This window comes from Neoarius graeffei, chromosome 8 (genome assembly GCF_027579695.1).
Source record: "Neoarius graeffei isolate fNeoGra1 chromosome 8, fNeoGra1.pri, whole genome shotgun sequence".
In the NCBI taxonomy this organism is placed as follows: domain Eukaryota; kingdom Metazoa; phylum Chordata; class Actinopteri; order Siluriformes; family Ariidae; genus Neoarius; species Neoarius graeffei.
Genome location: NC_083576.1, coordinates 23,626,890 through 23,654,257, shown reverse-complemented (window position 1 = coordinate 23,654,257; position 27,368 = coordinate 23,626,890). Strand labels below are relative to the sequence as shown.

General features: G+C 40.9%; 1 protein-coding gene across 3 annotated transcripts in view; it reads right to left on the bottom strand.

Annotated features, from left to right (window-relative positions):
- The window catches only part of uvssa (UV-stimulated scaffold protein A), a 59,380-nt gene extending 32,332 nt beyond the window's left edge, over positions 1-27,048 (bottom strand). For 2 of the 3 annotated variants that reach the window (XM_060927457.1, XM_060927459.1), the window contains exons 1-5: positions 26,907-27,048; positions 25,135-25,305; positions 24,637-24,967; positions 17,949-18,069; positions 17,444-17,779 (exon numbers count right to left, since the gene is read on the bottom strand). In XM_060927457.1, the coding sequence (XP_060783440.1) occupies positions 17,444-17,779; positions 17,949-18,069; positions 24,637-24,967; positions 25,135-25,244 (898 nt within the window). In that variant the 5' untranslated portion in view covers positions 25,245-25,305; positions 26,907-27,048. The remainder of the gene's footprint in view (positions 1-17,443; positions 17,780-17,948; positions 18,070-24,636; positions 24,968-25,134; positions 25,306-26,906) is intronic. The other variant, XM_060927458.1, reaches the window with a different exon arrangement.
- Between the last annotated feature and the right edge of the window lie 320 nt (positions 27,049-27,368).

The window sequence follows — 27,368 nt, the reverse complement described above, 5'->3', positions numbered from 1 at the left end:
AGTGTTTTCAATCAATGGGATGACGATCAGGTGTGAGTGGGCACCCTGTTTTATTTAAAGAACACTTGGGAACCCAATCTATCAAAGTCTGATCTTCACAACGCATGTTTGTGGAAGTGTATCATGGTACAATCAAAGGAGATTTCTGAGGATCTCAGAAAAAGCGTTGTTGATGCTCATCAGGCTGGAAAAGGTGACAAAACCATCTCTAAAAAGTTTGGACTCCACCAATCCAAAGTCAGACAGATTGAGTACAAATGGACCATTGTTACCCTCCTGAGGAGTGGTCGACCAACAAAGATCACTCCAAGAGCAAGGCATGTAATAGTCGGCGAGGTCACAAAGGACCCCAGGGTAATTTCTAAGCAACTGAAGGCCTCTCTCACATTGGCTAATGTTAATGCTCATGAGTCCACCATCAGGAGACCACTGAACAACAGTGTTGTGCATGGCAGAGTTGCAAGGAGAAAGCCACTGCTCTTCAAAAAGAACATTGCTGCTCATCTGCAGTTTGCTAAAGATCACATGGACAAGCCAGAAGGCTATTGGAAAAATGTTTTGTGGACGGATGAGACCAAAATAGAACTTTTTGGTTTAAACGAGAAGCGTTATGTTTGGAGAAAGGAAAACACTGCATTCCAGCATAAGAACCTTATCCCATCTGTGAAACATGGTGGTGGTAGTATCATGGTTTGGGCCCGTTTTGCTGCATCTGGGCCAGGACGGCTTGCTATCATTGATGGAACAATGAATTCTGAATTATACCAGCAAATTCTAAAGGAAAATGTCAGGACATCTGTCCATGAACTAAATCTCAACAGAAGGTGGGTCATGCAGCAAGACAATGACCCTAAGCACACAAGTTGTTCTACCAAAGAATGGTTAAAGAAGAATAAAGTGGGAGTCACGTGGGTGCAGCATCCAAGATGGCCGCAAGTTAGAGGAGCTCTCGCCCTGCACATGCTACTTTCTTGAGTTATTAATGTAAAAACGCATAACTAAATAACCTAATGCTCTGAGTATTCTAACTGCTCAAACACAATATTTTCAGTCAAGAAAAGACTTAGAGTTCCAAAACAACCACAGAACGCTTCTGTGGAAATTACCCCCACATTCACTGTAAAACTAGCTCTTCAGAATGTAAGATCACTTAATAAGCCTTTTTTTTTTTTTAAAGATATTTTTTGGGCTTCTTTTCACCTCTATTGGATAGGACAGTGTAGAGACAGGACAGGAAATGAGTGGAAGAGAGAGACGGGGAGGGATCGGGAAATGACCTCGGGCCGGAATCGAACCCGGGTCCCCAGATCCACGGCACGGCGCCCCAGCCACCTGAGCCACGACGCCCCCTTAATAAGCCTTTTTTAATTAATGACTTCATCAGTACACACAAACTGGATTTTATGCTTCTTACTGAAACTTGGCTTGAACAATCAAGCAGCTCTATTACTCTTATTGAAGCAACTCCCCCACTCTTTGATTTTATGAGTGTTGGAAGAGCCAATAAACGGGGAGGAGGAATAGCAAATATATACAAGGCATGTTTTCAGTACAAACAGACAACTCTTGGTGACTTTACATCTTTTGAATACCTAAGTGCAATCCTAAAATGTTCTAACATATTAGTGTTGACTATTTACAGACCACCAAGACTTTCTGCACCACTGTTCCTAGAGGAGTTTGGGGAACTGTTGTCAAATATTTGTTTAGAGTTTGACAATCTTATTATTTCTGGGGATTTTAACTTCCATGTTGATAATCTAGATAACACGTATGCAAATGAATTTCTTACACTGATTGATGCCTTCAGCCTAACACAACATGTACAAGGGCCAACACACTCCCATGGCCACACCCTCGACCTTGTCATCACTAAGGGTCTTAATGTATCTACTACTGTCATGGACCTGGGTATATCTGATCATTTCTGTGTTTTCTTTGATGTTTCCATTTCCCCTCACTTTCAAAACAAGTCTGTGACTGTAAAAAAGAGGGTAATTACCAATGGCACAGCAGCTCTTTTTGAGCAGGCACTCTCAGAACTCCCATGTCAATCTTTAGATTGTGCAGATGATCTAATGGAAAATTTTAATTCAAGAATGAAACATATTATGGATGCTATTGCTCCTTCAAAAACCAAAAGAGTCATAGACAAAGGAAAAGCACCCTGGAAACTAAATCCAGCAGTTAAAATGTCAAAGAGGGAATGTAGAAAGTCTGAAAGAAAATGGCGTAAATCTAAACTCCAGATTCATTATCAAATCTACAAAGGGATGTTATGTAAACACAACTTAGAAATTTCTAAAGCAAGACAGTCTTTTTTTGCTGACATTATTAATAGGAATATCAACAATGCCCGTGTGCTATTTTCTACAGTTGAAAAGCCAACAAACCCATCAAGACAAATGCCTTCTGAATTTCTCAGTTAATACACGCAACGACTTTGCATCTTTTTTCAAAGGAAAGACTGATAAAATACGAATGAATATAGCCACACAGGTGCAAACACTTCAAAATCTGGAACCATTGGATAAAGAGAGAGGGGGTCGTAATACAATGTCAACATTTAGTTTAATTGATGTTGAGACTCTGAGAAAAACAGTACAAAGTCTCAGCTCCTCCACATCTGAACTGGACATTTTACCTACAGTCTTTTTCAAATCTGTTCTTCACCTAATATCAGACGAGGTACTTCAGATTATCAACACCTCTTTACGAACTGGCATGTTTCCTTCATCTCTGAAAAAAGCGGTTGTAAAACCCCTACTGAAAAAGAATAACCTGGATGTCTCAGTACTCAACAACTACAGGCCTATATCCAATTTGCCATTCGTTGGTAAAATAATTGAAAAAAAATTTTTAATCAATTAACTACCTTCCTGACATCAAACGGATGTTTTGATAAGTTTCAGTCAGGTTTTCGTGCCAATCATAGCACTGAAACAGCTCTTACTAAAGTCATGAATGACCTACGTCTTAATTCTGATGCTGGTAAAACATCAGTCTTGGTGCTTTTAGACTTAAGTGCTGCATTTGACACGGTAGATCATTTCATACTGTTACATCGACTGGAGCATTGGGTTGGATTTACTGGTATAGTAATCTCATCTCATCTCATCTCATTATCTCTAGCCGCTTTATCCTTCTACAGGGTCGCAGGCAAGCTGGAGCCTATCCCAGCTGACTACGGGCGAGAGGCGGGGTACACCCTGGACAAGTCGCCAGGTCATCACAGGGCTGACACATAGACACAGACAACCATTCACACTCACATTCACACCTACGGTCAATTTAGAGTCACCAGTTAACCTAACCTGCATGTCTTTGGACTGTGGGGGAAACCGGAGCACCCGGAGGAAACCCACGCGGACACGGGGAGAACATGCAAACTCCACACAGAAACGCCCTCGCCGGCCCCGGGGCTCGAACCCAGGACCTTCTTGCTGTGAGGCGACAGCGCTAACCACTACACCGGTATAGTAATCAACTGGTTAAAATCTTCCCTACAACAAAGATTTTTTTATGTGGCCATTGGAGGCCACAGTTCATCACCCGTGTCCTTGAACTGTGGGGTTCCCCAGGGCTCAATCCTGGGACCATTACTATTCAACCTTTATATGTTCCCACTTGGACAAATTATTAAGAATAACTCAATAAACTTCCATAGCTATGCAGATGACACTCAGCTTTACTTAGCTATGTCACCTAATGACTATGCCCCTCTTGAGTCTCTTCATAGATGCATTGACCAAATTAACAAATGGATGTCTCACAATTTTCTTCAGCTGAACGCAGATAGAACTGAAGTAATTATATTTGGCAAAAAGGAGGAAAGGCTTAGGATTGCCACTGTTCTTGAAACTAAGGGGCTTAAAGCAAAGGATACTGTCAAAAACCTTGGTGTCCTTATTGACAGTGAACTTAACTTCAACAGTCATATGAAAGTGGTAAAAAAGTCTGCATTCTATCACCTAAAAAACATTTCTAAACTCAGGGTCCTCATGTCAAAGCATGATCTAGAAAAACTTATTCATGCTTTCATCTCCAGTAGGGTTGATTACTGCAATAGCCTTTTCACAGGTCTTCCAAAAAAGACCATTAAAGAGCTTCAACTAATCCAAAATGCAGCAGCAAGGGTTCTTACAAGAACAAAAAGGGTAGTCCATATCACGCCAATCCTAAGGTCTCTGCACTGGCTCCCAGTGAGCTATAGAATTGACTTTAAGGCATTACTTCTTCTATTTAAAACATTAAATGGGATGGGACCCAGCTACCTACTGGATATGTTTCAATTATATGCACCAACTAGGTCTCTAAGATCACAGGAGAAAAACTTGCTAGTAATACCAGCTGTCAAAATGAAGTGTGGTGAAGCAGCCTTTAGTTGCTATGCTGCTAAGCTTTGGAACCAACTTCCAGATGATATAAAAAATGCTCCTACTGTTGCTTTCACTTGATTAATTTTTACCTAAAGTGTAATTAATTTCCTTTAACATAATTTCTTTTAATTTTGATTTTAATGATTTTACTTTAATTCTTTATTTTAATTTCTTTTTAATTTTTGATTTTAATGATTTCACTTTTACTTTAATTCTTTGTTACTGTTCTTATGCTTTTATTTTTTGTGAAGCACATTGAATTGCCTGTGTGTATGAAACCCGCTATACAAATAAACTTGCCTTGCCTTAGAGGACATGGCGACATCGGAACACTTTAAAAGCTCTTCCCGCACATCTACCCGGAAAAGCCCGGGACATGAGGATGAACAAGTGGTTGTTGACGCTCCCCCTGAGCCCATTAGTGTGCCGGACAGTTTGGGAAAATTATTTGCAGAAATTTCAAAGATGAACGGCACACTGCAGACCGTCGCAACTGACATTGTCCATCAAACAAACAACGGCGGAGTTGAATAATACGGTGAACGCCATGCAGGAGAGGCTGAGTGAGGCCGAGGCGCACATCACACACCTGGAGGAGACCTCGGAGCAGCTGCTGAGTGACAAGGGGAGCAAGGATAACCAGATGGAGCAACTATGGAACTGGCTGCAAACTCTTGAAAACCAAAGTAGGCGAAATAATGTGAGGTTGGTGGGATTAAAAGAGACCTTTGGTACTAATGGGACGCTGCTTGATTGTGTCCGGAAGAGCCTTGCGGAGGGCCTCGGTATTGAAACGGATGGGGAGTTGGAGATAGAGAGGGTGCACAGGCAACTGGCACCGTTGCCAAGTACAGATCGGCCCCCAAGACCGGTGCTAATCCAATTTCTGAGGCAATCTGCAAGGGACAAGGTGATCAATGCTGCTAAGGAAAAGCGAGGATTTGACTGGGGAAGATGTCGCCTGTCTGTGTTCCCAGATATGACCAGAGAGTTAGCGCAGAAGAGGAAAGCGTTTACACCGGTGAAGCGCAAATTATACGAGTTGGATATTAGATACACGCTGGCCTTTCCTGCAACGCTTCACTTCAAGTGGAGAGGAAAAAACGTGAGTTCTGCGGAGAAAGTTATTAATGAGCAATGACCAGGATGAACTGTGGACTGAGAGGATATGAGCAAGGTGAGTTGCTGTTTACACCCAATGTAAGACTATGCATTTTGTACTGAACTGAATGGACACACATGCAGGCCAAGGAGAGGTGTCTCGACACGAGCCGGTTACGATGGGAGCGGCGTTAATCCCACGGACCTTATACGTGTTACCCTCTTTCTTTTCTTTTTTCTTTCCCTTTTTCTTTTTTCAACAGCGAGGAGCGCTCAGCACTCAAGACACTGGCTGCATTATAGCAGCTGGACATCTTTTGTTTCACCTTTACGTGCAAGTTCAGTTTGCATTGTTATGTTGTGGTTTTGTTACGTGTTCAAAAACAGGCAGGTACAGTATAATAAGTGATTATTACAAGGCACCAAAAATGGCATTCTTCATGGCAAATAGTTGCAGACAGGCATTTAAAAACATTTTATCTTCCTCCTTCCTTTTTTTTTTGTTTTATATCGACATTATTATTATTAATACTATTATTATTTATCTTTAATCTAGAAGGGCGAAAAACATGACTAACAGGTCAGTTAAGTTTATTTCCTGGAACATAAATGGATGCAGTAGCCCTATTAAAAGGAGGAAGATAATATCATTTTTGAAAAACAATCAGGCAGACATTGTTATGACACAGGAAACCCACATGCGAGGTTTAGAGGCAGAGAAGTTTAAAGTGAGATGGGTGGGACATCTATTTCATAGTTCATTTTCAAACAAACGTAATGGTGTTATGATTCTGGTCCACAAGAATGTAAGCTTCATTTTACTAAAAGAAACTAAAGATGCGGAGGGAAGGATTATCTGTGTTGAAGCTGTGGTCGAAGGAGTGCCTCTTGTATTATGCAACATATATGCACCTAATAAGGGAGATCCCAATTTTTTTTCACGAGGTAAATAAAATATTAGGAGACACTGAAGGTGAAATTGTTTTAGCTGGGGATTTTAATGAGGTTATGGACCCAATACTGGATAAGAGTTCATTTAGACCTCCTCTCATGACTAAGGAGAGAGAGGCCTTGCATATGTTGAATAGAGATGTGGGGTTAATTGATATATGGAGGCTGACAAACCCAAATGTGAAGGATTTTACCTTTTTCTCCCACTGCCATAAAACCTATTCTAGAATAGATTTTTTTCTAATAAGTAAATCACTAGCAGACAATGTGGCTGACTGTAACATAAAGACAAATTCCCTTACAGATCATGCACCAGTTGAGCTATTTATTAAGGTCAATCTGAAAACTGAAAGGAGAGGCAGATGGAGACTAAATACTGGATTATTGTCGGACTCAACCTTCAGAAAGACAATAGAAGAAGACCTAAAAACCTTTTTTGAGATTAACATCAGTAGCACTGAAGAAATGACTACTGTATGGGAGGCCTCAAAGGCATTTATCAGAGGAAAATTTATAGCACAAGCCGCCAAAAATAAAAGAGAGAGTCTTACCAAGATTGAAGATTTAGAAAAGGAAATAAAAGACAAGGAATTAGATTTGTCAAGACACTTTTCGGACGGGAAATTTCAAGAACTTTGTAAGCTTAAATACTCTTTACACGAGATCTATAATAAAAAAAGCAGAATATGCACTTTTTAGATTAAAGACAAATTATTATGAAGGTGGGGAGAAAATGGGTAAATTATTAGCCAGACAATTAAAGGAAAAAATCTCTGCTAACACCGTACCAGTTATAAAACAGGGGGACATGCATTTTTTTGCTGCTAAAGATATAAATAGGAGTATTCCAACAGTATTATGAGAAGCTATACACATCCTCCATATCTCCTGATGCCTCACAAGAAGATATAAAACAGTTCCTCCTAAATATAGATGTGCCCAAGCTCTCACCTCTTGAAGCAGCAGGTCTGGAATCACCCATAACTGAGGCTGAAATAAGGAAGGCAATTTCTTCAATGAAAAACGGGAAGTCTCCGGGTTATGACGGACTCCCTGTGGAATATTATAAAGCCTTTGCCGATATTGTTGTTCCAGTACTAGAGAGGGTGTACCAGGAGATTTTTGATAAGGGTTATGTGGCCCAGACTTTTAATGAAGCGGTAATCTCATTAATTCCTAAAACAGGTAGAGAGGTAACAGATCCCTCCAATTTTAGACCTATGAGTCTCCTTAATCTTGATTGTAAGATTCTCACAAAAATTTTAGCGACACGTTTACAATTGGTCTTACCAAGTATCATCCACCCTAACCAGGTAGGCTTCGTGGAAAATAGGACCTCAACTGATAATGTTAGACTTCTGTTACATCTAATGTGGCTGAGTCGATCCCAAAATGTCCCCATAGCTGCCATTTCTTTAGATGCAGAGAAGGCCTTTGATAGGGTGGAATGGCAGTTTCTGTTCTCCGCCCTGTCTCATTTTGGCTTCCACTCTAACTTCATCAAATGGGTAAAAATGCTGTATAAAGAACCCAAAGCAGCAGTGATGACAAATAGAATAAATCTCCCCCTTCTTTAATTTGACCCGAGGAACTAGACAGGGATGCTCGTTGAGCCCGTTATTGTTCATTATCTTTTTGGAGGTTCTGGCAGTGTCTGTAAGAGCACACCCTGGAATAAGAGGAGTAAGGGGAGGAGGCAATGAACATAAATTATTGTTATATGCCGATGACATTCTGGCAGTGGTATCTGAGCCTTTAAGTTCTCTGCCACATCTGATGGACACTATGCAATCCTTTTCAAAATTCTCGGGCTACTCCATCAATTGGAGTAAATCTGAGGCAATGCCTCTCTCCAAGCTATGCATTTCATCTATGGTGGAGAAGTTTAATTTTAGGTGGGTACGAGAGGGGATGAAGTATCTTGGCATCAAACTTTCTGAGGATATAGACAAAATAATGGCGCTGAACTTTAACCCCTTACTCCAGAAGATAAAAACAAACCTTGACAAGTGGGGAAAACTAAAACTGACATTAACGGGAAAAATTAATACCATAAAAATGATAGTTGCCCCACAGTTTAGCTATGTGGCAATGATGCTACCAATTAATATACCGTCCACTAATTTTAAACAACTGGACGATGTAATAAAACATTTTTTGTGGGGTGGAAAAAGACCACGAATTAAACTGAAAAAGTTATGTGCGCATAAAGAGGAGGGAGGGCTAGGCCTCCCAGATTTTAGGTTGTATTATTTATCTTTTGAGATGGCCAAAATAGCAAAATACTGGCACACTGCTGAGAATGAAGCAGCCTGGATGGAGGTAGAAAGGGAGATATACTTACCTTTCCAACCCATTTAAGTATTCTCACAAAAAAGAACTAACATTACAAATCCAATACTTATACACTCAAAAGATGTTAGGACCAGAGTACATAAATTGTTTAAACTTACACACACTACAAAGTTATTCATCATTGTGGTATAATCCTAATGTATGTATTGGGAAGAAACCTATATACTGGAAACAGTGGCACTCTAAAGGTTTAAGCGCCATTAATGATTTATTTGAAGAGGGGGTGTTTTCATCATATGATAAGATGTTACAGAAATTCAATCTGGAGGGAAAAGATAAAACTTTGGGAAATTTCTGCAAATGAGAAGTTGTATTACCTCAAAATCATACAATATTACTGATAGTGTGGTGACAGATTATATGAAACTCCCACCTAGAAAAAGGAAAGTTTCACAATTTTACAAAATTACTAACTCTTCTCTTAACAATGACTCTAACCACTTACAGATGATCTGGCAGAGGGACCTTGGTGGCAATAATTGTGGCTGATTGTGGTAAATATGTGAGAGAGGCAAGGGGTAAACTTACACAGTACAACGTATTGCATAGGTATTATTACACACCATCCAGATTGTATAGGATGAAATTACAAGGTGATGACTTATGTTGGAAATGCAAAGAGTATACTGGAACCCTCCTTTACTGTATGTGGGAATGTGTCTTAATCAGAACTTTTTGGACTAAGAGCCTAATTATTTTAAGTAACTGGCTCGGAGCAGAAGTCCCCTCATGTCCAGGGCTGTGCTTATTGGGGGACAGATCTCAGCTACCTAAAATAACTAAATGTAATTTCTCTGTAATCTCAGCTGGTACAACAACAGCATGTCAGATCATTTTAAGACATTGGTAGACGTTAAAAATTCCACAGGTGAAAGAATGGGTCTGTGCAATGACTGAAACTGCATCCTATGAATGTATGCTTAGCAGATTGAGTGATGACGGGAAAGAGGGGGGGACCCAGTGGGAAGGGTTTTGGGATTACATAAAGATAAATGATGACCCGCACTAAAAACCAATTCCCCTCCCCCCCCCTTTTTTTTTTTTAGAGATCTTATGATAATGTACACCACAGTAACATGCCTATATGAAATATGTGAGTGTATGAGGCACCTGTGCTCATCATCTTAGTTTTCTGCTACCTGTTTTCTCTTCTTTTTGTCTGTTTATTTATTTATTTTATATGATGTGCTAAGTCTGTCGCTAGAATCGTTTCTTGATTATATATATACACACACACATATATACATACTACACACATATATATATATATATATATATATATATATATATATATATATATATATACACACACACACACATACATATACATACACACACACACATATTATATATAAAAAAATCTCCTTCTCACCCCCGGCGGGGGGGGTGGTATCCATGTCATCCTCAAGCTCGGGTCCTCTACCAGAGGCCTGGGAGTTTGAGGGTTCTGCGCAGTATCTTCGATGTTCCTAGGACTGCGCTCTTCTGGACTGAGGCTTCAGATGTTGTTCCTGGGATTTGCTGGAGCCACTCTCCCAGTTTGGGGGTTACTGCCCCAAGTGCCCCCACTACCACGGGGACCACGCAACCCTTGACCTTCCACATCCGTTCCAGCTGCTCTTTCAACCCTTGATACTTCTCAAGTTTCTCATGTTCCTTCTTCCTGATGTTGGCGTCAGCTGGGATCGCCACATCTATCACCACCACCCTCTTCTGCTCTTTGTCCACCACCACTATGTCCGGTTGGTTAGCCAGGATCTGTTTGTCAGTCTGGAAGCTGAAGTCCCACAGAATCTTGGCCCTGTTGTTCTCAGCCACCTTCTGTGGTATGGCCCATTGGGACTTGGGTATTTCTATTCCATACTGGTTGCAGATGTTCCTGTATACTATCCCAGCCACTTGGTTGTGCCTCTCCATGTACGCTGATCCAGCTAGCATCTTACACCCTGCTACTATGTGCTGGACTGTTTCAGGGGCTTCTTTGCACAGTCTGCATCTTGGGTCTGATCTACTCTGGTAGATCCTGGCCTCTATGGCTTTTGTGCTTATGGCCTGTTCTTGTGCTGCCATGATTAGTGCCTCTGTGCTGTCTGTCAGTCCTGCATTATCCAGCCACTGGTAGGATTTCTTGATATCAGCCACTTCCTCTATCTGACGGTGGTACATGCCATGTAGGGGTTTGTCTCTCCAGGTTGTCTGTTCCTCCTCCTCCTCTGCACTCTCATCAGGGTTCTGCTGCCTGAGACATTCACTTAGCAGTTCATCCTTTGGGGCCATCTTTCTGATGTATTCTCGGATTTTCGATGTTTCATCCTGGACCGTGGTCTTGACGCTCACTAGCCCTCGGCCTCCCTCTTTCCGCTTAGTGTATAGTCTCAGGGTGCTGGACTTGGGGTGGAACCCTCCATGCATGGTGAGGAGCTTTCTAGTCTTGATATCTGTGGCTTCTATCTCCTCCTTTGGCCAGTTTATGATACCAGCGGGGTATCTGATGACTGGTAGTGCGTACATGTTGATGGCTCGGACCTTGTTTTTACCATTCAGCTGACTTTTCAGGACCTGCCTTACTCTCTGGAGGTATTTGGCTGTGGTTGACTTCCTTGTGGCCTCTTCATGGTTTCCATTAGCCTGTGGGACGCCAAGGTACTTGTAGCTGTCTTGGATATCACCTATGTTGCCCTCTGGTAGGTCAATCCCTTCAGTCCGGATCATCTTGCCTCTCTTTGAGACCATCCGGCCACACTTGTCCAATCCGAATGACATCCCTATGTCATCGCTGTAGATCCGGGTGGTGTGGATCAGCGAGTCTATTTCTCGCTCATTCCTGGCATACAGCTTGATGTCATCCATGTAGAGCAGGTGGCTGATTGTTGCCCCACTACGGAATCGGTACCCGTAGCCGCTCTTCGTGATGATCCGACTGAGGGGGTTCAGGCCTATGCAGAACAGCAGTGGTGATAGCGCATCTCCTTGGTATATGCCGCACTTGATGTTGACTTGGGCAATGGGTTTTGAGTTGGCCTCTAGGGTTGTCTTCCACATTTCCATTGAGTTCTGTATGAAGGTCCTTAGGTTCCTGTTGATCTTATACAGTTCCAGACATTCCAGTATCCATGTGTGTGGCATTGAGTCGTAGGCTTTCTTGTAGTCAATCCAGGCAGTGCACAGGTTGGTCTGTCTCTTCTTACAGTCTCGGGCGACTGTTCTATCAGCCAGTAGCTGGTGCTTGGCTCCTCTGGTGTTACTGCCAATTCCTTTCTGTGCCTCGCTCATGTATTGAGCCACATGCTTACTCATTTTTGCCGCAATGATGCCTGACAGGGCCTTCCATGTTGTGCAGAGACAGGTAATTGGCCGGTAGTTGGATGGGATGGGTCCCTTCTGGGGGTCCTTCATGATTAGGACTGTCCTGCCTTGGGTTAGCCATTCTGGGTGGGTTCCATCCCTCAGCAGCTGGTTCATCTGTGCTGCTAGGCGTTCATGGAGTGCAGTTAGCTTCTTCAGCCAGTACGTATGGATCATATCGGGGCCTGGTGCTGTCCAGCTCTTCATCTTTGACACTCTTTCTTGGACGTCTGCCATTGAGATGGTTACTGGTTCTTGTTCTGGGAGGTTGCTGTGGTCAGCTCTTAGGTCCACTAACCATTGGGCATCGGTGTTGTGTGATGCCTTTCTTTCCCATATGTCTTTCCAGTATTTTTCCACCTCAGCTCTTGGTGGGTCTGACCGGTTGTTGTTCCCCTGCCATTGAGAGTACACCTTGGCTGGTTCAGTGGAGAACAGCTTGTTTATTCTCCTGGCCTCTCCTTCCTTGGTGTATCTCCTCAACCGGGTGGCCAGAGCTGTTAGTCGCTGTTTGGCAGTTTCGAGTGCCTCTGGTATGGAGAGTGAGTTGTACTTCCTGGGCGCCCCTTTATTCACCATGTTCCCTTTCTGTAGTTCAGCTAGCTGGCTAACTTCTCTCCTTGCTGCCTTTATCTTGGCCTCTAATCGTCTCTTCCATGGTGGATACTGTTTGTTATGTCTCGAGCCCACCTTGTGTCCAAGCATCTCCATGATTACTGTTGCTGTACTGTGTATCAGCTTGTTGGTCTCAGTGATGGTTCTTGTGGATATTGTCTTCAGAGCAGCATTCACATCTACTAGTAGATCTTCTGAAGGTACTTGGCAACTCAGCTTCGGTATTTGTCGGGGGCTCCAGGTTTCCAGTTGGGTCACGATCTTCCTTCTCAGGTCAGCAGCTCTTGTGTTGAGGCTGTTAGCTGTTGGGGCTTGGTACCCAATCTCTGGTTGTGGGGATGATGACATCTCCCCGCTGACCTGTCTTCCTGGCTCCCCCTTGCCGTAGCATCGTTGTTGTATTTCATTAATCTCTAGTTGTGATAGCAGATTTCGATTATGGATGTTGGAACACTGGGCTAATAGCTGTTTCTTTGTTAGCCTTGATTGTGGGTTTCGAAGTATCCAATGGTCCCACATTCTCTGCATGTATCCCCTCTCTCTGGGATTGCTTGTATAGTAGCATTCCAGCAAATCCGTATTTTCTGTCCTCGTCCATCGATGTCTTGTTCCAGTAGCCCATTTCTCATCAGTTTGCCCTGGTTCCCTAGCAACTGACGCAGACCTTGTTGACCCGGGCGACGTCTGAGCCGGTATGACTCTATCAGTTATGTTTTCACTCATTCCTGAGGTAGGCTGATATATCATGAGGGGTTTTGCCTAAGGACCCTTACTGGATGATGTTTTGCCCCGACCGGGATTCGAACCCCGATCTCCTGCGTCGTGTATATATATATATATATATATATATATAAAATGTGTGTGTGTGTGTGTGTATATATATATATATATATATATATATATATATATATATATGTGTAAATGTGTGTGTGTGTATATATATATATATATATATATATATATATATATATATCCCTTTTTTTGTATGGAGAAAAATGTCATGTACCAAGCCTGTGAAAACTTCAATAAAAACTTGAATTAAAAAAAAAAGAAGAAGAAAGTTAATGTTTTGGAATGGCCAAGTCAAAGTCCTGACCTTGATCCAATCGAAATGTTGTGGAAGGACCTGAAGCGAGCAGTTCATGTGAGGAAACCCACCAACATCCCAGAGTTGAAGCTGTTCTGTACGGAGGAACGGGCTAAAATTCCTCCAAGTCGGTGTGCAGGACTGATCAACAATTACTGGAAACGTTTAGTTGCAGTTATTGCTGCACAAGGGGGTCACACCAGATACTGAAAGCAAAGGTTCACATACTTTTGCCACTCACAGATATGTAATATTGGATCATTTTCCTCAATAAATAAATGACCAAGTATAATATTTTTGTCTCATTTGTTTAACTGGGTTCTCTTTATCTACTTTTAGGACTTGTGTGAAAATCTGATGATGTTTGAGGTCATATTTATGCAGAAATATAGAAAATTCTAAACAGTTCACAAACTTTCAAGCACCACTGTACAGCCATTACTAAGACATGATGCTATAGACTCATGCTTTATCATGTGCTTCTCATGTTGATACACATTATTTCCATTAAATGCGTTTTACTTTATCCTCCCATATTTAGATATTTAGGTTCTCAGGTACTGGAAGATACACAATTAACACTGATAGTATTTTTTCATCGTCACTACTGGTTTATTGGGGAAATAAAAATAAATAATTGCTGTGAAAGTTGTGTTATATAACAAGAAAGATAATTAAGCTGTTACATCATCCACCAGCTAGATCCTACTTCCTCCTCCACATCCTGAGAAATACAGATCATTACATTAACCTTTTTTTTTGTATGTAGGCTACTTCATATATTTCTTGAAGGCATGATGTCTTATATGGTACTGATGTACCTTCAATGGTACTGTAACTATGGTTTATTATAGACAATATTATATTACAGATAATATAGACACCCAAACGATGGGACTAGAAGTATGCATCATGACCCAACAAAAAAAAGCTGTGGGAGTGGGTACGTTTTACTTGAATTTATCCTCGGATATAAAATCTGCAGGGCAAAGAAAGCCAATTTTATTATGATGTGCTGTGCACCACTGAACAAGCACGCTGGTGCATTACCTTGTATTCGAGTCCGACTCGTGCCCTAATTTTAAGGACTCATGACTTGAGCCCTGATGACTCAGACTCATGCATTAACTGCATTAGGACTCGTAAATTGGAGACGAGGACTCAGATATTTAAAAAAAAATTTTTTTGGTAGCATCCCATAATAATTTGGCATAAGATATTTATATCTGCATGAATGCTTACACAAATTTCGTGCAAGAGAATGCATATTCACCTGTTCATACGTCATGTTCAGGAACAAACTAACATTAATGGCGCTAAAATGCCTGGAGAGAACGCCACCAGGATTGGCCGCTTTGCTTATACAGACTTCTCGTGCAGTGGGAAAAATACACTGCTGTGTTTTCCATATGTAGAAGAACTATCAAGGAGACGACGAGGTCAACCTCGAACTTCAATCGTCATTTGGTAAGACTCCACCCAGAGAAGGAAGTGACACGCAATGTTCATTACCCTATTGATAGCGAGGCTCGCTGAGCGATGAACTAGCTAGTGTTAACCCTCTCTCATGTTATTTGCCCTGTTGATAGTGGGCGGGGCTTGCTGAGCGATGAACAAGCTTTTTATCTGTAGCCTATTCACTAAAATGGGGCAGTCGAGCAGTAACGTTAGTCCAACACAGTAGTGGAGACGGTTTCACATAAAGGCAGCAACAGCCTTTCAAGGCTTTGGTCATCGCTGTTATTTGTGCACCTTTTCCAACCAGCCTTTTCAGCAATGACCTTCTGTGGCTTACTCTCCTTGTGGAGGGTGTTGATGATCGTCTTCTGGATAACTGTCAAGTCAGCAGTCTTCCTCATGATTGTGGTTGTGTGTATTGAACTAGACCGGTATTTATTATTAGACATGGTATTTATACAACCCCGATTCCAAAAAAGTTGGGACAAAGTACAAATTGTAAATAAAAACGGAATGCAATAATTTACAAATCTCAAAAACTGATATTGTATTCACAATAGAACATAGACAACATATCAAATGTCGAAAGTGAGACATTTTGAAATTTCATGCCAAATATTGGCTCATTTGAAATTTCATGACAGCAACACATCTCAAAAAAGTTGGGACAGGGGCAATAAAAGGCTGGAAAAGTTAAAGGTACAAAAAAGGAACAGCTGGAGGACCAAATTGCAACTCATTAGGTCAATTGGCAATAGGTCATTAATATGACTGGGTATAAAAAGAGCATCTTGGAGTGGCAGCGGCTCTCAGAAGTAAAGATGGGAAGAGGATCACCAATCCCCCTAATTCTGCGCCAACAAATAGTGGAGCAATATCAGAAAGGAGTTCGAAAGTGTAAAATTGCAAAGAGTTTGAACATATCATCATCTACAGTGCATAATATCATCAAAAGATTCAGAGAATCTGGAAGAATCTCTGTGCGTAAGGGTCAAGGCCGGAAAACTATACTGGGTGCCCGTGATCTTCGGGCCCTTAGACGGCACTGCATCACATACAGGCATGCTTCTGTATTGGAAATCACAAAATGGGCTCAGGAATATCTCCAGAGAACATTATCTATGAACACAATTCACCGTGCCATCCGCCGTTGCCAGCTAAAACTCTATAGTTCAAAGAAGAAGCCGTATCTAAACATTATCCAGAAGCGCAGACGTCTTCTCTGGGCCAAGGCTCATTTAAAATGGACTGTGGCAAAGTGGAAAACTGTTCTGTGGTCAGATGAATCAAAATTTGAAGTTCTTTATGGAAATCAGGGATGCCGTGTCATTCGGACTAAAGAGGAGAAGGACGACCCAAGTTGTTATCAGCGCTCAGTTTAGAAGCCTGCATCTCTGATGGTATGGGGTTGCATTAGTGCGTGTGGCATGGGCAGCTTACACATCTGGAAAGACACCATCAATGCTGAAAGGTATATCCAGGTTCTAGAGCAACATATGCTCCCATCCAGACGACGTCTCTTTCAGGGAAGACCTTGCATTTTCCAACATGACAATGCCAAACCACATACTGCATCAATTACAGCATCATGGCTGTGTAGAAGAAGGGTCCGGGTACTGAACTGGCCAGCCTGCGGTCCAGATCTTTCACCCATAGAAAACATTTGGCGCATCATAAAACAGAAGATACGACAAAAAAGACCTAAGACAGTTGAGCAACTAGAATCCTACATTAGACAAGAATGGGTTAACGTTCCTATCCCTAAACTTGAGCAACTTGTCTCCTCAGTCCCCAGACGTTTACAGACTGTTGTAAAGAGAAAAGGGGATGTCTCACAGTGGTAAACATGGCCTTGTCCCAACTTTTTTGAGATGTGTTGTTGACATGAAATTTAAAAATCACCTAATTTTTCTCTTTAAATGATACATTTTCTCAGTTTAAACATTTGATATGTCATCTATGTTCTATTCTGAATAAAATATGGAATTTTGAAACTTCCACATCATTGCATTCCGTTTTTATTTACAATTTGTACTTTGTCCCAACTTTTTTGGAATCAGGGTTGTATTTACACCAGAATGCATTTGGTGCCCAGGCATACCTAAAAAGGTGGTAATCACAATAAATGATCATCGATGGAAAGTCAACCAACCTGAGGACATGTTCAGATCCAGGTGATAGGTATGGGACATCAGCCCAGAGCTGCGGATAAATGCATCCTCGTCCACACCCTCCTCTACGTCACTCTCTCCACTAGAGTCCTCTTTTTCCTCTTCACTTTTATTTCCTTCTGCCATCCTTCCAGCCTCTTTGTTAAGGTCTTTGCTACAGCAAGGCTGTTCATCCCAGGCATCCGGCTCCTGGCGATGCTCAGTGCTAACTTCAGCGGTCTTATCATTGACAATAAAAAAATTCACACTGTCTGGCATGATCAGGGTCATGCAGTTGTTCATCTCAGTCAGACATTCCTCAATCTCAGATGCCATTTCTGAGGGGAAAAGTCATTTATAAATAGTGTCAAAAATGTTAACACAGTCACAAAAAAAAAAAAAAAAAAAAAAAAAACCTCAATCCGCATGAATAAACTGAGGTTTTCATCTCAAGTTCCTTCTGCTGGGGGAACGGCTAAAACAGCAAAACTGTAAAAAACGCTTTACCTTCCATGTCCTCTTTGGCCTTTTCAAGCTTTCCCTTATAAATTCTCTCCAGTCTTTGCTGTTTTTCCTCCTGTCTCCTTCGCTCAGCCAGTGTTCTTGCTTCAACATCCCGAAAGTCTACCTGGACAGAATGAGCAGGGGCACATGAAATAACAACGATAGTAATGAGACATGTACAGTACATTTGCCTCATTATATGAGGCTTGTAATAGAGATTTAATAGAGACACTGCAATTTTTCTGCCCTTGTGACTCACTTTCTGCTGTTGGAGATGGTCCTATGTGTATACCAAAAAGTTAGCACTCCTAAAATTAGTTTAAACCCAAGTCTCAAAGCCTTTTCTCAAGGTTTCTTCATTTCATGTCATATTTCAGCATAAACAGTTATAAAATTAAAGGTAGACTGCCTTTCCGAATTTTTCAAGTTTACGTCTTAAAAAGAATTTTCCCTGAGACACAATTATTTTTGCTTAGTGGACTGAAAGCTACTGAATTCAACATTTTATTAGTTTTCCAATTTTATTAGTTTTTTCTTTAAATAGAACAATTAATGAATTTAGGGCCACGTGGTTAATTAAAAATGGCAACAAAACAGATGAATGCCGTGCGCTGTGGTTCAAAAACATACAACGTAAAGACTTAACTGAGGAAAAAGCTAATTACACCCGCGTGTGTGGTGGCCACTTTATATCTGGTAAGAGTTCATTGCTAATTAAAGTTGTTTTCTGCTGATTAAACTGAACTTTTGAGCTTTAGCACAAACACTCTCTCTGCTTCTCACCTTGCAGGAGCACCGGCAAACTTACGGGATAAAACAAATCCATATTGGGCACCGACACTCAAATTAGGATGCGATAACATCAAGACGAAAACTCATCTCGCAGTATCAAGAAGCAACAGGATGAATGAAAGATCTGCCAAGAAAGCTAGATTAGAAGCAGCGCAAACCTTAGCGAGTTTGGATACACAAGGAGAACAATGTGGGTCAAATTTGCCAGATGAGATATTAGTGATGCCATTCCAGTAACCCAGTTTTACTTATGCACTTTTTTTTGGTAGAAAGAGAGAGTTCAATCAGGGTATTCAATCACTGGTAATGAGGATAAATCCTCTGTATAATCGGATGGCTTTAACGTATACAGATCAAAGCCACAAATTTAAACTGTTTCTCTAAATCTTGACTTGGCAAAGGACTCCAGAGACTCATAATACAGGGTGTTTTAAAAAAAAATTGACATTGCACAATGTAGGGGCGGCACGGTGGTGTAGTGGTTAGCGCTGTCGCCTCACAGTAAGAAGGTCCGGGTTTGAGCCCCGTGGCCGGCGAGGGCCTTTCTGTGTGGAGTTTGCATGTTCTCCCCGTGTCCGCGTGGGTTTCCTCCGGGTGCTCCGGTTTCCCCCACAGTCCAAAGACATGCAGGTTAGGTTAACTGGTGACTCTAAATTGACCGTAGGTGTCAATGTGAGTGTGAATGGTTGTCTGTGTCTATGTGTCAGCCCTGTGATGACCTGGCGACTTGTCCAGGGTGTACCCTGCCTTTCGCCCGTAGTCAGCTGGGATAGGCTCCAGCTTGCCTGCGACCCTGTAGAAGGATAAAGCGGCTAGAGATGATGAGATGAGATTTCACAATGTAATAACTTTGTCAATTCTTATTCCTCAAATTTTAACAACATGTGTGGAAACAGGTCAAAATTTTATGTTTAATTTTTTTGTTTTTATCTTTTTAGGTATAGAAATGCCATTCACTGGAAAAGAAAAGGCATTTTGTGTGTTAGAGTACACTCGAACAAGACTGTACAACGTGCATTTATGAGAGGATTCTCTAAAAATGCACCAACTGCAATGCAGATTTGGACATGGCACAAAAAGTTCAAAGGGGAAGGCTGCCTGTGCAGGGCAAAAGGATCTGGATGACCACCAGCATCAGAAGAGACGGTTGAGCAGATTCACGAATATTGAAAATTTGTGAAACCGTTCATGGAATCCACATACCTTTTAAATTTCTCATTCAAATTTTGAGTAATGGATCTTATATTGCTCAACAATAAGCCTGTTCCATTTCATTTGCCTAGACTATGTAGTTTCTGGGATATTTACATCTCAAATAATAATCACATTTTTTGAAACACCCTGTATTTCTAGAAAGTCAGAGATGCATCACAGTTATTGTTCGCCCGAGACGGCATTTTGGATTTGTAGATCATCCAGCATGGTGGCGGGTGCATACGTCACGTGGTTGCACACAAAGAATTGGCCTACAGGATGTCAGGATAATCACTGAATCAATTGATCAACAACTTTATTAAAAGTGTCAAACTTATAGCTGGCCACGAGTAGCCTACTTATTGGGGACAATAGCTATAAATAAACAAGAAGACAGAGTCATCTATATCCCCCGCCCTATATACCAACTTTCAAGATATTATTTGTCACATTTTTCAAGTTCTGCTGCAGGAAACCAACCCTACCTCTTTACACTGACCTCAGCAGCCCGTGGCATAAGCCCACCGGACCTTTGGTCCAGGTGAGCTAAAAAGCAAAATTTCTCACATTTCTTAGTATCAAAAGGTACTTAAATCAACACATATACCAACTTTCAAGACCATACCACTCATAGTTTTCAAGTTCTGCTCCGGAAACCAAACCTACCCCCTAAGACTAACCTGAGAGACTAAGTCTGAAATTGTTTCTATGGAAACATGAAAAATTTAAATTTCTCAAAATTTCTTAGTATGAAAAGGCACATCTACATCACCTTGTTAACATGTATACCAAGTTTCAAATCCGTATCATGAATGGTTTTGGATATATGCTCCGGAAACGAACACTGCTCTTAAAATAAATTTTGACTTAGTTTTTATGTAAAAATTTGAAAAATACTTTTTTTTCTTTTTTCAAAAATCCAAAATAGCAAAAGGCACCAGTTCACATGTTGCTTGGTATGTATACAAAGTTTCATGAAGATATCTTCAGTAGTTTTAAAGATATGGCCCAGAAACGAAAACATGACTGGATGGACGGACGGAACCCGTTTCTATATCCCCCACCAAACTTCATTTGGGCGGGGTATAATAAATATGAATAAAATCCAAAATATATACTTCTATCTTAAATATAAATGATAAATTTTTAATCTTAAATGAACACGATAAAACTTAGAAAGTAAATCCTACAGTAACTTTGACATGCAGAGCATGAGGCACAGCTGCCATGTACTATAGATGTAAGAGCCTTCTTTCTTATGCATGACTTAAAGGAAAGCAAATTCTGTATCTTCCTATCATTACTATCCAGTTTTGACCACAAATATGGGCCAAAGTATCTAAGTGAATGTTTCCCATAATGCACAGTGTTAAATATGTTGATGGAAAAAGTCTGAATTTCTGAGATTGTAGGTACATGGTGACCTTCCAAACAGGCAACATGTCGTTCTTTACTTTATACATCATTATCGCAATGCCTTGTAGCCTTCTGTTGTACAGACTGGTCATTCCAGAACGTGCCAACAGCTCCTCGTACGGCTGACTCCAATCGCAGAACACAGCTCTTAGTCCTCGTTCATTTACGCACTCCAGTTTTCTCTCGTCTGACGATCGACAAATGTGCCAGACCAGACCACAATATGACAAATACGGTAGAACGGCTACCTTGTATATGTTTAAAGGAGATACGCAGAACCTTTATTTTTAAATACATTTCCGAGTGGATAGTATCTCCATCCTTGACTCTTGTATGCTGTATAAATGGGAATTTAAAAAATATATTTTTGAGAGTTAAAAATCAACCACAAAGTTGGCATTCGAGCTGCCCCGCTGAGCCAGCCAGCCCGGAGTGCGTGACGTCACAGCAGGAACCGGTTTTAAGGCCGAGGCCTTTGACAGCTATAGACCAAAATCATATAAATAAACATTTATGGTGAAAGTAAGAAATACCGTTACCGACTTGCTCAACCAAGACTGATTTGACTTCATCAATTGTGGGTTGACTCTCATTAAAACAGGATAGGTGTTATAACTTATGCAACATACATGTACTGTACATGCATGCATTTTCACTGATAAAACGTAAAAGGCTAATTAAATAATCAGATGAACTGAGACAATCACATTCTGAAGCAAATTAAATAATCTTATACCGGTAACTTAAACACACAATACAAGTTACATGTATTAATTAGGGCTGTCAAACGATTAAAAAATTTAATCGCGATTAATCTCAGGATTTCATATAGTTAATCGCGATTAATCGCATTTTTTTTTAAATCTATGTAAATGAATAAGGCTTTTAAAGTGAAATGTTACAATTTCACTAGATGCCGCATTGAGCTGGTGGCCCGCTGTTGGGATACGTCAGAGTGTCCACCGTATTGGATGTGGCAAATCTTCCCCGTAAACCAATGCAAGTAAATGGACTGAACTTCATTAACCCCTTTCTACAATAATATTTAACTCGATGCCTTTTATTCACCCATTAAGACACACACGTATATATTTGGGAAACAAACAGGCATCAAAACATAATATATAACTTTTAATGTGATGGTTATAAATAGTGTGCGAAATACCCTGTACACTGCAAACTAGCGACAGATACGCGATAGATAGCTCAGGTAAGCTAATCAGTCAGCATACCGTAGCAAGCTACCAAAACCTGAGGCCACAATAACCAACCTACAAGACTGAATATGATAAATGATGGAAATAGTGGAAAAACTGGAAATAGTGAATGAAAATAAAAATGTACTGTTTTATTTATTGAGTCACCACACAGACCTACTCTCGTTGAATAAAGTGAGCTGAATGACCGCCAAACTGAGTTCGGCCAGGTTCTAACGTCATACCAAAACAAAATACATCACTGATTCCTTCACATTCAGAAAGGTTAAAAACATTCATCATACGTTCAAAAACGTCCATCATAGTGTGGCACTGTATTATCTAATTCTCACTGCTTATAACTATACACCTACCCGGTGGAGATGAGCTGGGAAACTGAAGACTGAAGGAACAGTATTGAAAAGTATTTTTCCAGTCTCACCTGTGAAAGGTAATCCCATGTGATCTCGTTTGGACGGTAAACTTGTTGGTACAGTTAAACGCAGCACATGAATGAGGCATCTTTTTTCTTGGCTACTGTCTAGACGCTATACCAGAGACGGTTGAAGAATCTCCACTTTGCCCCATCCAATATGGCGGTGAGGATGATGTATGATTCTACGCAGAAGGCGGCGTCTATGTTTATATGTCTATGACTTTCTCCATCACTCACACTTACTCTTATTGAAGCAGCACGCAACAAGCCTCAACAGGAACTACGGGTGACTCGCAGGGCCAAATTAGAATTTGCGTTAACGGCACTATTTTTTTTAATCGCAATAAATTGAGATCGCGTTAACACGCTAACTTTGACAGCCCTAGTATTAATCTAAATGCAGGTAAACAACGAGCGTTGTTGTTTTTGTTGTTTTGTATCCAAATGAGAGTCACATCTTACCCGTCTGTGTTCTAGCTTCTTGAAGGCAGACCTTATGGCCGATGGTTTTGAAACAATCTGACTTTCAGTCGTTCGTTCAGTTCTCCATTCATTCGCTTCTTCCATGTAAGGGCGAGATATTGCTTCTGAGGCAAGCATATCCAGCAGAGAAATTAGACGGCTGGTCCACTCATTCTCCATTTTCTCCATACTGAGTACTCCGCCATTACTGCTAGGCTCAGGCAATTACTAAAACCTGGGACAGGACGTCACTGGTTTTAGCAACAACCACAGGGAGGTCACTGCCCGAGCGATAATATGTCATTTCAAGTCCCGTTCCGTCCCAGGTTTTAGCAGCAACCCTCGGCTCACGCTCCGGGAGAACTGGTGCAACTGAACTTACTTTTCTTTTCTTGTAGTTTTCTTTTCCTTGAATTGTTGGTACTGCACCCTCTTTCAATACAGGCTTATAGCCAATGCTCCTCAACAGATCAGAGGTCTCGTACGAGTCTTCAGTAAAAATGTGCAGAGCAGAGGAGAGACCACTTCGTAGGTGCCCAATGTGCCTGTGAACTTCTCGCAAAATGCGTCCAAGTCTTTGCAGTTTGAATATTCTTGGATCATGAATGCAACATAAATCCACCTTATGTCGTGTTGCTGCACCCGCCAGCAACACATCTACGTAACATGGTGATAAATTACCTCAAAATGGAGGATCGGGGTTGCAGTCAGCTGTGTTTTAGTATAGCGGAAATGGCAATAAGACCGATAGCCTTCCTGCAGTGACGTCACAAATGTCAAGGTCATTCATTCAGACCGCTACCTATATGAATCATTTCAATCATAAAAATTATGATATTAGATTTGTTGTTAATGCTTAAAACTATTCCTAAGCCATTCTTGAGGTCTCAAGTCATTTATAAACAAAAAGTCAGGCAATAGTTCTGCGTATCTCCTTTAACTTGACTGTGATTGAAATAAAGTTCTCAAAGTCTCATTAGTACCCCTATTCGTCGGATAGTTTTCTTACAGGTTTCTGATATATGCTCTGTAAAGAGCAGGTTGCTGTCCAAGCAATTTCAGGTCTCTAGTGACTTAATTTTAGAGTTATTGATTATGATATCTAGTGATAAAATAATCCATTTCAAAATCTTGCTTTCAATACAAATTGTCAAATAGGCACGTCATTTAGATTGAAGCATCAGACATAATTTACCTTTTTAACTTGCTTCAGAAAGTGATAACCCAAAGCCAGCTTCTTGTAGGCTTCCCCATACGTGGTCTGCCAGGCCTGTACAGTCTGGATGGCTTGAGACTTCAGCTTCCTGGCCACCTCTTTCGGTGGAGGCAATGGCTGCTCAATGTCCGTCTCTACCGTTAGCTCCATGAACTCCTGCAGGTTAGTTACCAAGAGAACTCTGAAGTGATGAGAACGGCTGAAAATCTCAGTAGCCATTTGAAAGGCAGAGAAGCGAACTTCGGCATGGTCCTGATTTAGCTGGGTCATGACGAGGTGATAGAAGTGATCGATGTAGTCATCAGAAAGCCTAAATAATTAAGGACAGTGTTTAAGGAATGACATCAAATATACAATAAGTGTCAGATAAACGGAGTACGAGAAGTGGATGTGTTCGATAAACCCTTTTCATTCCAAAGTTCATCAAACACATAGGCAAACACTGCATGCAAAATTCAGTCAGTAAAACCTTCATACTTGCAAATCTTTTTCACTTCCTTCATTTTTGCTTGATTCAGCTGTGGTTCTCCAGAGGTAGTCAACTGCTCCACCAACTCGGACAACTTATCCCGCTTTTCTTGATCCATCCTGTTCTACAATGTGCCACGTTGGGAAAGCCCCTGGCTGTGATTACTTTCACACAAGAACCTGGAAAGATATTATTTCAATAACAGCAGGGACAGTTAAGCATAAGACTGCAAGAACTTTCAGACTGGTTTTATACATTCTTGAGCAGCAGTTCTTTTGAAACTACCAAGTTATTCTGTGATAATCTAAGCACAAATCTAAGGGCAGTCTAAGGGACAGAGAAGTGCAACAGTAGAAACCCCAGGAAGTGCCCAAAGGAGAAGAACGTGAAATTTTGATGCTCGTTATGACAGATGAGAACTATGAGGAGTGTAATGTAAGACTTTATATTTGTCTATCGAATATTCACTGTCACCTAGTACTGAACACATTAAAAAAAATCATATATTGAGCAATTACTTATAATTACGGTACATCTATCGATCAGTATTCTGTGACATGAATCACAGAATATCCGCAGATAATAATCTGCATCTGGGGAGGCCATGGCCTAATGGTTAGAGAAGCCCTTTGGGGACCAAAAGGTTGCTGGTTCAATTCCCTGAAGTGCCCTTGAGCAAAGCACCTAATCCCCAACTGCTCCCTAGGCCGCTTTGGATAAGGGCATCTGCTAAATGCTGGTAATGTAATGCACTGTAATCACAAACTCAAAGACACATTTGAAAAATGGTGATTTACAATATAACCGTATAGTGATCATGACTAGTTTCCTTATTTAACTACTATTCCTTAAACACTACTAATGGTAGATTCAAAAATATACACATGCCTAATTCCAATTTGATTATCTCTACATAATTATTGGTAGGTGGCACAGTGGTTAGCACTGTTGCCTCACAGCGAGAAGGTTCTGGGTTCGACATGACATACATTTAGACTAATCGGCTACTCTAAATCATCCATGACCAAAAGCAGTGCAGCAGAGGAGGGGCAAGCTGCTTAGCCAATAAACCATAGGAAAGGGACCCAATCTAAAACATACTGGATGGGCGAAGAAGAAGAGAAGAATTATCGGTAACACTGGGGCTTGAACCCCCAACCATCCGATCAATAACTCAGAGCCTTTACCCATTGAGACGCCATTCAACAAACAAACTACACTAAAACAGTGGATATAAAAAAAGCTAATTCAAACTAGATGTCATTTCACACACACCTTGGTACAATGAACAGGAAAGAAGACACATTGCTTTCTGTGGTTAGAGTAAAAGGTAAGCAGGTGGCTAATGATGATAAGTGTACCAAACTCAAGTCCAACTCAATTTGACCAGAAAGAGTTGGATTGTTTTTCATAGCATACAGCTGTAAAAACTGCCACACAACTCATTTAACATGAGAATAGTAAAGTCCTGATCTGACATGGACTAGAGCATTTACAGAAAAAGCTCAAAAACTAATAGCTATAAAGAACTATTCATTTCATTATGACAAGCTTCAGGACCAACACATAAAAACACCAGGACACATCTGTTTGTCCATCTGGAATATGAAAGTTAATCATCAGACTAACAGTACTGATCTCAAAAGTATGCATTGCCAGTGTCTTTGGGGAACCATTATAAAAGGATCAGAGCCACAGGATCTGCATTTGTTTACTCACTAACCACAACAACTAGTTTTGTAGCAATATTGTTTTGCTAATTTAAAAAAATACTGCTTACCGTGTAGAACAGCTATAACAGGCCCATGATTTCACAACAGAAAACACACTTTATTCTTTAATTCTTTTCCAGCATATAGAAAATAAAGGTTTGACAGAACCTCTTTTCCTGCCTCAACATGTCCTCGGAAGCTTGAAGACAGCAACCATGACAAAACAAAAATGGCGTCCTTCAAAATAAAAGCCTCTACACCGGAAAAAAAAAAAAAGTCTCTCTCTCGGCAAAAGACAACCTGTATTTTTCTTCACTTCCCTAAAATATGCATTTTTTTGTTTGCCTTTGTTTCATTCATTAATTCATTTATGGTCAGTATGCTACAGGCCAGGCACCACCCGAACTGATAAATTCGTTGGCTGTCCATCACAAGTGATGATGACTGCTTCATTAGGATGCGGAGAAATGCAGATGGACAGCGAGGCCCACACCAGAGTGACAGAGTCACCCGCAGCAGCGACACGAACA